The sequence below is a fragment of the Lactuca serriola genome, chromosome 4, assembly GCF_051521515.1.
Source record: "Lactuca serriola cultivar US96UC23 chromosome 4, Lser_US96UC23_V15, whole genome shotgun sequence".
Lineage (NCBI taxonomy): Eukaryota > Viridiplantae > Streptophyta > Magnoliopsida > Asterales > Asteraceae > Lactuca > Lactuca serriola.
In genome coordinates this window covers 92,977,410-92,989,541 of record NC_136411.1, presented here as the reverse complement: position 1 = coordinate 92,989,541, position 12,132 = coordinate 92,977,410, and the positions used below count along the sequence as shown (strand labels likewise).

The following is a 12,132-nucleotide window of genomic DNA, read 5'->3' as shown; positions in this document are numbered from 1 at the left end:
TCAATCAACAAGCTTCCATAAAAAGCATTGAGATTCAATTCGGGCATTTGACTATACTCGTTAACAAAAGGTTAAAACTTAAGAATCCTGATCCAAAACCGTAACGACATGTCATAGCCATATCCACTAAATAAGACCCTCATTCAGAGATTATAGTGGTCCATAATGAAGCCTTGAAGAAACCTGATCCACAACCCAAAAGAATGAAGATCGTAGATAAATAAAGGGAAGCCCAGTTCTCATGATGTGAATTACGACCTCTCATGTCGTAGTCACATTCTAAACATAAATTTTTTTTCTTTTGTTAAACCGTATCAGCCTCCATTACATTCTCCTACTCGAGGGAATTCCAATTAATACCCCCCTTTATTGAATCGTTAGCAAAAATGCCCGAGTACACGAAATTCCTTCAAGATTTTCTTAACACTCGACAACAACTAGAGAAGACATCCAAGGTTGTTCTTAATGAACAATGTTCAGCAGTGATAATGGAAGGCAAACCAACAAAGATAGGAGTTCCAAGACGCCTTACACTACCATGTGAATTTGGAAATTGCATGAAGACATTTTCCTTAGCCCATTCTAGAGTTTTCATAAATTTAATGCCTTATTCATTTTACCAAGAGCTCGATCTTGCAGAATTGAAGACCAAAAGGATGGTGATCCACACGGCAAATCGGTCGGTAACATATCGTCAAGGCATAGTTGATGATTTATTGGTAAAAATTGGAAATATTGTTTTTGCAATTGAATTTGTAGTTATATATATGAAAAAGGATGCAGATGTACCCATTATCCTTAGACGCCTATGACTTAATACCATATGAGCCTTAATACCACACAAGCCTTGGTGGATGTTGTGAGCCAAAGATTACTTTACGAGTGGGAAAAGAGTAGATGACATTCGAGGTTGAAGAAGGATTCAAGAGGTCTAAGAATCAACATGGAGTGTTCTTTATGGATGAAGACAATGTGGTTGAAGAGTTAGAAAAATTAATGGAAGAAGAGATCCAAATAAGGGACAATCCAAAAGAAGAAGTCAAGCTTGCTAAGCCAAGAGCGTCTATTCCAATGGTGTTTGGAGTTTTCGCCTTTACTACACTAAAAGTACAAGTTGAGGAGCCTAATGAAATTGAAGATTCAAGTGATGAAGGGGATGATCACCAAAGCATAGATACCAAGCTTGATTAGATGGAAATTCACAAGGAGTTAGATGAAAAAAAAAGTGAAGAGCTCGATTGATGAAAATTTCCAAGGAGTTAAATGAAATGAGGCGTGCGAGAACCAAACAAAAAAGGAAAATTCAAAGAAAGTGTACATAAGACGAGTTCAAGCTTAAAAGAGGAGGTGGAAGGAGAAAAAGGAGAAGAGGGAGATTCCGCTCCTAACTGAAAGAACATAGATTGGGAAGGGGTCCGACTCACGACTCCTAAAAAGAAGCGCTTCTCGGGAGGCAACCCGAGCTCGGTTTACATTTTCTATTCTTATTCTTTTTAGTTAGTTTTTCATTTCTTTTATTTGATTTTAAGGATAGTCATTTATTCATCTCCTATTTTAAAAATCAAGTGTTGGGCTTAAATTGTGAGCGGTATAACTTTTAAAAGAAAAAATATTGGTTTTTGTCAAATTTTTCGAAGCCCACGAAGTGGTAGTAAAACTCATGGTGTGGACAATTAAAAAAGATTGATTTTTCATTCGGTTCAAGACTCACAACGTGAGCATTAATACTCACGACGCGAGAATAAAAGGGGACCATTTTTATACACAACTCTCAACCATTTGACTTTTTTTACTTCTTCCCACTCACAATGTCAGAAACGCTCTCGGTGCCCCCCTCCCATCACATTGATTTTCAATTGAAAATTTATTTTTCATCCAATTTTCTTATGTAATATTCAAAAGAGGTAAGATTTCAGTACTTTAAACTCCTTTATTTCATTGATTTTAAGCTTTTAGAAGTTAGGGTTCACCATAGGATTTCATGTTTGAAACTGATCTGAGTTTTTGATAAATTGATGTTGCATGTTTTATTTATGGACTTGGATTAACGGTTGGATGAAACCCCTAGTGATATTTAGTTTCCATTTGGCCGAATTGTTACCCGATGTTTATACTGTCGTTGAACTAAACTCACAACGTGAGGATTGACCCTTACGAGGTGGTATTGGGGTTCAAAACATTATTTGCTTCCTATTTTGATTAATCTGCTGTGTTTTGTTTTTGGTTTGTTGTTTCTATAATGTTTGTAGAATCCATTGGACCAAAAAGATTAGTACCTCAACATCAAGAAAATGTAGATGTTTCAAGTCTCTATCCACTTTATGTAACGCCCAAAATCAGAAAGACCAAGAAAGGAAAGAAAACCCTAAGTCAAGGGGGTCAACTCGTCGAGTCCAAGGAGGAACTCGGCGAGTCCGAACGGGATCCGAGTCGAGGAGTAAGTGACCGACTCGGCAAGTCGGAGAATGGACTCGGTGAGTCCGGTCGGACGAGGGAAACCCTAAATCCGGGACTTTGTGCACTATTTAAGCACCTCATTCTCTCTCTTAGGGTTCCTTTACAGCTCCCCTCATCCAGAACATCGAACCCTAGCCACCATATTCGTTTTTGAGAAAAGATCTAGCCTTGGTGTTGTGATTTGAAGCTTGGAAGAGAAGGAAGTTCATAGTGGTGCAAGAGGAAGACTTGGATCCAGAGTTGGTGTGACTTTTCAGAGCATTTGAAGGTAAGAAGTCATTACCTTCACTCCTTTGCTCATAGTTTCCTTTTTGTCATGAGATTTGGGGCTTTTATGCCATGTTCAAGAGTCATTTGGAGTTAGAAGTCCAGATCTGAAGTTTCTACTTCAGATCTAAGTGTATTCTAGCCTAGAGAGTCATAAAGTATCGGTCTTGGGGGTGTAGGTGAAGCATGGTTGTCTTAAACCCGAGTATGGAGTGTTTTGGGCCTAGATCTCCTTAGCTACACGTAAAGTTTGCAACTTTACATGAGGAATAGGCCTTGGAAGAGTGGATCTACAGTTTGGAGTCCCTGCATGACTCAAAAAGCTTCTGAATGTATGAAGGACTGAATAGACTCGGCGAGTCCTTCGAGTGGACTCGGCGAGTAGTATGAAGATTAAGAGGAACTCGACGAGTTAGATGAACAACTCGGTGAGTCTGTTGAGGTTTGCCTTGGACTCGGCGAGTCTGTTCTTGGACACGGCGAGTCAGGTCGCGAAACCCTGAAACCTTCGAGTTAATACTCGAATCAGTGAGTTGGACAGGACAGGACTCGGAAATCGGTGGACTCAGCGAGTCATGGGCTGACTCAGCGAGTCGAGTCGCGAATGGAAGGACTCTGAGCATATGAACTCGGCGAGTCAAGTAGGCAGACTCGGCGAGTAGGGTTGACCTGGAAGGTTGACTTTGACCAGGAATTTGACTTTGACCAGAGTTGACTTAGTTGACTTTCGGAGGATAGTTAGACTAAGTGTTATAGTGGTATTGATAGCTTGGGGAGCTAGTGGAGCCACAGTTCAGAAGAGTTGTCGGGCAGCAGCAGAGGGGTTTCAGCAAGTTCAGCTAGTGCATGTGAGTTTCCCTTTGTGTGAATGGGTCTAAGGCCACAATGCCGGCCCATGTAGTGATGAGTAGAAGACCCGAGGGTTAGCTCTCGGCACAGTATGCTAGTATGATATTCAGGACGATGTCCAATGATAGCGGGCGAGTGCCCAAGGAATGGTTTATATGATAGTTTATACATGTTGTCTGTGTGATACTTGTATGTGCCTGATAGGGAGGTGAGTGTGGGCGAGGTCCCGTATCTCACCAATAGCAGAGTGTGGATGGTGTTCCACATCTCATTTGCAGCAGAACAGGGGCGAGGCCCAAGTTAGGGAAAAATTGAGTGTGGGCTGGGCCCGTATCTCACTATCAGTAGAAGCGTGGACGGGGTTCCATGACTCATCAGTAGCAGGACAAGGGAGAGGCCCAGGATAGTCGAGGCCTTAGGACAGGATCCATTAGTGTATGTTTAGCTTATGTGTTGTGATATGTTTTGTGCTATTATATGTTAGAGGGCGAGGCCCAGTGACATGCGAGGCCTAAGTGAAACAGATATGTATCCGAGCGGGGCTCGAAGCTAGGTGAGGCCTGGAGCGGCGGGGTCGTTGTAGCGGGCGAGGCCCGAGGTAGGGGGTGAAGCCCAGAATAGAGGGCGTGGCCCAGTATGTGCAGTATGTGTTCATGCATGGTATGTGGTAGGTTGGGGGGAACTCACTAAGCTTCGTGCTTACGGTTTTCAGTTTTGGTTTCAGATACATCCGGTAGCGGAGGGAAGAGCTCGGGGCGATCGCATGGCACACACCATAGATTAGATAGCCTGGGAATGTTTTACTCTGATATTGAACATATGTTTTGGAAATTAATACTCTGATTATGTTATGGATTGATAATTATGTTTTAAGTATTGTTTTATAAAAGAATTTTTTAGTCTTGGATTTTGGGACGTTACAAGTTGGTATCAGAGCCTTGGTTTGAGGGATTCGGACATGCTCTCGGGTATGTCTGGACTCAAACTGAGGAATTGGTATAGAAGTTTTCAAAATGAAAAGACAAATTTGTAAAAAGAGAGTTTTGAGAAAGAAAACAGTTTTAGAAAAGCAAAAATAATTCAGAAAGAAAAGAATTTTGATAAGAGAAAAGGGTGTCGTGCATGCAATCAGCCGAGCTCAAGTAAGTACCCCAAAATACCCATACAAGTTTATGTTATGATTATCAGTTAATAGAACAGCATGCTAGATTAGGACAAAGGATCTAGGAAGGATGCCTTATGTACCTATTATATGTGCTTTTGAGCTGCATGATAGTGCTGGCTAGACAATAGTAGGATAGCCTGTTTAGGTTATGCCTGAGTTTATGAGCTTGTGTTGCATGCTAGTACAAATTCTTGATATGAGATTGTGATTGCTTGGGTATGTTATGGTTAGATTTTCTCTTGTCTGAATGCTGCTTGCTTTGTGCATTGTGGGATTCTGAGTGATGGGAGTTAGCCATTAGGTGGATACGTCACGTCACATGTGATCAGGGTTGAACAATCTCAGAGTCTTGGATTTAGCCCTATTGCACAGCTCTTGTTTGAGTCCAACCGTTGTAGGGACGAATCTTTTAATCGAAGGATTATCTGATCCACATCACATGTGATGGTATCCAGGTGATGGCTAATTGGCATCACAAGGAGGCCTGCAGCGGCTGAGGACTGGTTTGGTTTGAGTCAGAGGTTTTCCTAGGATAAGCTTAGGATGAGGTAGTGTTGGGAGCAGTAGCAGTAGAAAAGGGACCTGGTGTAGTCGAAGCAGTTCCCGAGGAAAATACGGATAGATGTGGAAGGTAGTATGGGCCCGTACTACTGAAAGTAGAGGATCCGTACTCGATTCAGGAAAAGCCGAGATGAGACCGGGGAACTTGTAGTGTGTGTATGATCGCTCAGCAGTGATGAGTATTCTGATAGTTATTGCGATATGTTTTCAGCATCGTGACATTGCGAGAGAGACCAGTGGGCGGATCTGGCGCCGGAGAGGGATCAGGCTCGGGTTCACAGGCCGAGCAGCTCGAGGAGCGGATGAGGGACTTGATATCAGCTGAGGTTACGCGCAGCATACTAGACCAGACTCCTGTGATCTTTGGCACGGTCAAGGAGGGTATACTGGAGATCTTGGATGAGAGGTTGGGAGCCTTCCGTACCGAGATGATGGCTTTGATGGGAGCACTTACTTTGACATTACGAGAGTTCAGGGCTTGCGGGGCACCAGATTATCATGGGGCAAGGGACCCCATTGCTAGCAGCTGGTGGTTGGCTGATGTTGCTAACACATTCCGTACGAGCCGGTGCCCCGAGGGGGACAAGGTCAAACTCGCTTCCTGTCTTCTGGAGGACAAAGCGAGGGATTAGTGGGAGGACGTTGGCCATGCCATTGGTGATGATGCCATGTTGGACGGGATGACATGGAGCGATTTCTCGGCCATGTTCAGGGCTGAGTTTTCGCCGATTATGGAGGTGCAGTAGCTGGCACGAGAGTTTCAGGATTTGACGCAGACCATTGAGACTGTGGCGGAGATCACCGCCAAGTTCAGGGAGAGGGCCCTTCTTGTTCCGCAGTATGTCGCAGATGAGGAGATGAAGAAGGCCCGATATCACGAAATGTTGAGGGCTGACATCAAGGAGTTTGTGAGCAGGTCCGGCTGTAAGACGCTGGAAGATATGATCACTCGGGCTAGAGATAGGGAGATTGACTTGGAGCAGATCTGGAAGAGGAAGTCGGATGAGGTTCAGGTAACCACAGGCTCGGGAAAAAGGCCCAAGGGATCGGATTCGATATCGAGGGATTATCAGGACCGCAGCCGGTGCGGGAAGTGTGGCAGGGCGCACGGGTGCGCGTGCAGCGGTGGTGAGTCTGGCTTCTTCAAGTGCGGTCAGACTGGTCATTTTAGCAGGGATTGTACTGTTACCACCACACAAGGATCAGACTTGATTTGTTTTCACTACAATCAGCGGGGCCACAAGAAGGCCCAGTTCCCTAGTTTGCTTCCGGCAGGACGGGTGATGGCACCTGCCCCTGCAACTTTGAGGATCACAGACGGCTGTCAGGGTCGTGCAGAGGCGCCTGCGGTAGGAGGCAGGGCTTTTCAGATGACTACATTGGAGGCGCAAGTAGCGTCGGACGTTGTAGGTATGCGACTTCCGTTTTGAGTTTTTTTATTTATGCATGATGATATTGTTATGGCTCTGCATCATTATCGGTATGAGTATTTTAATTTAGTGCAGTTTGCTTGGGATCGAGTTATATGCCATCTGCATACCTTGGATATTTGAATGGTAGTTAGGGGATGTGCTCTATTGGAGAAGGATACTTAGGATGCAGTAACTGTAGCATGCCTGAGAGGGACTTGTATGTCTCCCTAGTTCGGAGATGTGTAGTTTTAGTAATGGACTGGTTAGATCCCTAGCTATGGTAAGCTTGGGTTCCTCAGTAGATTGATTATGGAATGGTAGCAAGTATCGGGGATTCTTCTCGAGCATTGAGCAGTGAGGTGCAAGCAGGGTTGAAGTGGGGGAGAACCCTCCGAGTGTACAAGGGTAAGAGCACGTAGATCCAGAATGAGTACGCGTCTCTGAGAAGGAAAGGGAGTGGCACAGCATTTGATGGATTGAGGAGTTCAGGGTTGGGAGTTTGAGAAACCCCCCATCAGTTAGTGCGTGTAATGATGATGGTTAGTACATGGTTGGGAATTCAGTTTGAATGATCGCCTGTAGGACTCGAGTGAGTCAGAATGAGGATCTTGAGAACTGATAGCATGGGGTGATTTCGTATCAGCAGTCGGTGGTAGAAAGTGTTGTAAGACTATGGGGCAGCCGTAGCATTCACTAACAGTCAGAGATGGAAGGTGTTGTAAGACTACGGGTAAGCCATAGCATTCCATAGTAGCTTCGTTAGCGGAGTCGAAGCGAGGCCCTTATCTCCTAGTGATCAATGTAGGGATCAAGAATGGGTAGTGGTTGAGGATAGTAGGGAGCTTGCCTGTATAGCCCTAGAGAGGTGATACCTTGGGAGAGGCCGCTCCAGGGTGTAGTTGGGTGGGACTCGTGGGCGAGGCCCGTATGTGAGTAGCAGTATAGGTGACACCTGAGAACAGGGTTGCTCAGTAGTATGGTTGGGTGAGACCCATGGGCGAGGCCCATGAGTTTTAGTAGCGCAGGTGAGACCTAGTAAGGACCTCAGGGTCAAATTAGGGGATCAAGGATCCTAGGATTTGTAGCGCCAGAGTGGCGGAATAGAGGGGGAAATATTAGATACCCTAAGTTTCTTCGAAAGTTGCTGGGAGCAACAAGGAGGTTGTGTTGAGGTAATCAACCGGTGGGAGCCGGTAACCCAGATATTGATAGATCAGTAGGGACCAGGGTGGTCTTGGTTCATCCTGAAGACGGATAGGGGACAACAGAGATTTTCAGTAAGTGGCAGTGGAGTTAAGAAGTGTCCAGTGGATACTGGCGGTAATGACCCGTACTCAAGGTTCTAAATGGCATGAGGCGTGGCGTGGCGGCAAGGCCAAGCCTCAAGCTTAACGAGCCATGGCGAGCCACGACATTTTTCAAGGTGTGATGTAAGGCGGCGATTTTGTATTAATTTAAAATTATATTACCACATAAATATAAATTTATATTAAATATAACTACTTTTTAGAAGTGTTAAATCAATAACTAATAACAAAAAGTTAACAAAAACCACAATACTTGTATCTCCGGTTTGAAAAGACATAACAAAGAGAAAAAAACTGTGTCTCAAACGAAAAAACACGCGCCATAACACGCCATAACGCGCCATGGCGCGCCATATCACGCCTTGCCACGCGTTACGCCTAACAGCAACGTTATGAAACTTTTCGTAACGGCGAAGCCACGCCTCACGCCATGGCGGGCCTTGGCGCACGCCATGGCGCGCCTTTTAGAACACTACCCGTATTAGAAGTAGCGGGGGTGATGGAGTTGGTGAAGATTAGGACCTTCACAGTGGCATAGGAAGTAGTTGGTTATGAAGCGTTGCCTTGGAATGTCCATAAATCGCTCAAGGAAAGAAACGGGTGAATCCCCAGGGTGTTCAGCATGAGTACTTGGGGAGTACCAGAGGATTTGTCAGTTGAGTAACTTATGTTTCCAGGATGACCAAGGTTAGGGTGAACCCGAGGATACTATTCGAAAAGATTAAGGGTCGTCAGGATGACCGGGCGAAAGGCCAGCAAAGGTAGGCAGTTGGTGTTGGATTAATAAGTAGAGTATAGAAAGCAAATTGTGCGGCGATTGGTCGTAGAGAAACTTCAAGGACGAAGTTTAGTTTAAGTGGGGGAGAGTTCTAACACCCAAAATCAGAAAGACCAAGAAAGGAAAGAAAACCTAAGTCAAGGGGGGTCAACTCGTCGAGTCTAGGGAGGAACTCGGCGAGTCCGAGCGGGATCCGGGTCGAGGAGTAAGTAACCGACTCGGCGAGTCAGAGAATGGAGTTGCGAGTCTGGTCTGAAGAGGGAAACCCTAAATCCGGGACTTTGTGCACTATTTAAGCACCTCATTCTCTCCCTTAGGGTTCCTTTACATCTCCCCTCATCCAGAACATCGAACCCTAGCCACCATATCCGTTTTTGAGCAAAGATCTAGCCTTGGTGTTATGATTTGAAGCTTGGAAGAGAAGGAAGTGCATAGCGGTGCAAGAGGAAGCCTTGGATCCAGAGTTGGTGTGACTTTTCAGAGCATTTGAAGGTAAGAAGTCATTACCTTCACTCCTTTGCTCATAGTTTCCTTTTTGTCATGAGATTTGGGGCTTTTATGCCATGTTCTAGAGCCATTTGGAGTTAGAAGTCCAGATCTGAAGTTGCTACTTCAGATCTAAGTGTATTCTGGCCTAGAGAGTCATAAAGTATCGGTCTTGGGGGTGTAGGTGAAGCATGGTTGTCTTAAACCCGAGTATGGAGTGTTTTGGGCCTAGATCTCCTTAGCTACACGTAAAGTTTGCAACTTTACGTGAGGAATAGGCCTTGGAAGAGTGGATCTACAATTTGGAGTTCCTGCATGACCCAAAAAGCTTCTGAATGTATGAAGGAATGAATAGACTCGGTGAGTCCTTCGAGTGGACTCGGCAAGTAGTATGAAGATTAGGAGGAACTCGACGAGTTGGATGAACAACTCGGCGAGTCTATTGAAGTTTGCCTTGGACTCGGCGAGTCAGGTCGCGAAACCCCGAACCCTTTGAGTTAAGACTCGAATCAGTGAGTCGGGTGGAGATTCAGTGAGTTGGACAGGACAGGACTCAAAAATCGGTGGACTCGACAAGTCATGGGCTGACTCAGCGAGTCGAGTCGTGAATGGAAGGACTCTGAGCTTATGATCTCGGCGAGTCAAGTAGGCAGACTCGACGAGTAGGGTTGACCTGGAAGGTTGACTTTGACCAGGACTTTGACTTTGACCAGAGTTGACTTAGTTGACTTTCAGAGGACAGTTAGACTAAGTGTTATATTGGTATTGATAGCTCGGGGAGCTAGTGGAGCCGCAGTTCAGAAGAGTTGTCGGGCAGCAGCAGAGGGGTTTCAGCAAGTTCAGCTAGTGCATGTGAGTTTCCCTTTGTGTGAATGGGTCTAAGGCCACAATGCCGGCCCATGTAGTTATGAGTAAAAGACCAGCGGGTTAGCCCTAGGTACAATATGCTAGTATGATATTCAGGACGAGGTCCAATGATAGCAGGCGGGTGCCCAATGAAAGGTTTATATAATAGTTTATACATGTTGTCTGTGTGATACTTGTATGTGCCTGGTAGGGAGGAGAGTGTGGGTGAGGTCTCGTATCTCACCAATAGTAGAGTGTGGATGGTGTTCCACATCTCATTAGCAGCAGAACAGGGGCGAGGCCTAAGTTAGGGAAAAAGTGAGTGTGGGCTAGGCCCATATCTCACTATCAGTAGAAGCGTGGACAGGGTTCCATGACTCATCAGTAGCAGGACAAGGGCGAGTCCCAGGATAGGCGAGGCCTTAGGGTAGGATCCATTAGTGTATGTTTAGCTTATGTGTTGTGATATGTTTTGTGCTATTATATGTTAGCGGGCGAGGCCCAGTGATAGGCGAAAAAAAGTGAAACATATTTGTATCCGAGCAGGACTCGAAGCCAGGCGAGGCCTAGAGCGGCAGTGCCGTTGTAGCGGGCGAGGCCCGAGGTAGGGGGCGAGGCCCAGAATAGCAGGCGTGGCCCAGTATGTGCAGTATGTGTTCATGCATGGTATGTGGTAGGTTGGGGGAACTCACTAAGCTTCATGCTTATGGTTTTCAGTTTTGGTTTTAGATACTTCCGGTAGCGGAGGGAAGAGCTGGGGGTGATCGCATGGCACATACCTTAGACTAGACAGCCTGGGAATGTTTTACTCTGATAATGAACATATGTTTTGGAAATTAATACTCTGATTATGTTATGGATTAATAATTATGTTTTAAGTAATGTTTTATAAAAAAAAAATTAGTCTTGAATTTTGGGACGTTACACTTTATCGTTTCCACCAAGACATTTCCCAAGCTATGTTGAATAATTACACTAACCGTTTATGGTGGTTGTACAATTGGGAGTTCGCTATTGCCCTTTCATTAATTGATCTTGGTTACAAGGGGTTGGAATTTTGAAAGAAGTGAAAAAAAATATTATGTGACAACCCGAAATTTTTTTACATTATAAAGTCCAACCATTCAACTCAACTAAGTGTCAGACTCGTTTCTAATGAGTTTTTAGCCTTGTTAAAGGTCATTCTAAGGAGTTTTAGCCTAGTACACTTAAGGAATGAGTGTTAGGATGTACCTGCTAGAGACATTGTGCAACAATAAAGCCTTAAGACCAACAAAAAAGGAGTTCATAGCCATGAAACTTGAGTTTACAACCGTAAACTCAAGGCTGCTCGTAAACTCACCCTTATAGTCTCATATCCTTGAACTTTCTTCATTATTTCACTTCCACCTCAAGAACTTCCATTTCTCTCTCAACTATCATCAGGTTCTTCATCTAAATCTTCATATATGTAATTGTTTTAACATTTGATTAGTTGATATCCTTCATTAACTAGTATCATTCCATGATTTCATCCATGAAATCATTCCATTTTGTTAGATCAACAAGAACACCAATAACACATACTAGTGTTTTGGTCCAAAATCAACCCTTTCAATCTTCAATATTGTGAGTACTCTTTCCTTAACTTGTTGTAGGATAGAAACACTTGATCTACACTTTGAAATCATCCATTCCTCAAGATCAAAAGGAGTTTACGGCAAAGAGCATCTCCCTTGGCCGTAAACCCCTATAAATGTGCCATATTGGCCGAAAACCCATCTTAAAGTCCAAGCCTTTGACCTTGTACCCTTCATGTATGTTGTAGGACCTTAAACCACACACTTAGGCATGATTGACCATGATTTTACCGCCGTAAACTCCCTTGGCTGTAAACTCATGGCCGTGAACTCCATTAGTGGTCGTGAACACCCCTTAGTTCAATCGCATGTGATTCCAACACTTGGTCAAAGTGTTTCCTAGTCCCGTGAGGTGTTTCTTTGCATTTGGTTGCTTCTAAACACT

General features: G+C 44.5%; 1 protein-coding gene across 1 annotated transcript; it reads left to right on the top strand.

Annotated features, from left to right (window-relative positions):
* Positions 1 to 386: 386 nt before the first annotated feature.
* On the top strand, positions 387 to 812 carry LOC145098615 (uncharacterized). Its single transcript, XM_079036241.1, has one exon. It carries the CDS (start codon positions 387 to 389, stop codon positions 810 to 812), a length of 426 nt encoding a protein of 141 aa, XP_078892367.1.
* Positions 813 to 12,132: the final 11,320 nt, after the last annotated feature.

What these genes read in the sequence shown, in the direction of transcription:
- LOC145098615 (XM_079036241.1), top strand. Translation starts at nt 387, where the DNA reads ATGCCCGAGTACACGAAATTCCTTCAAGATTTTCTTAACACTCGACAA.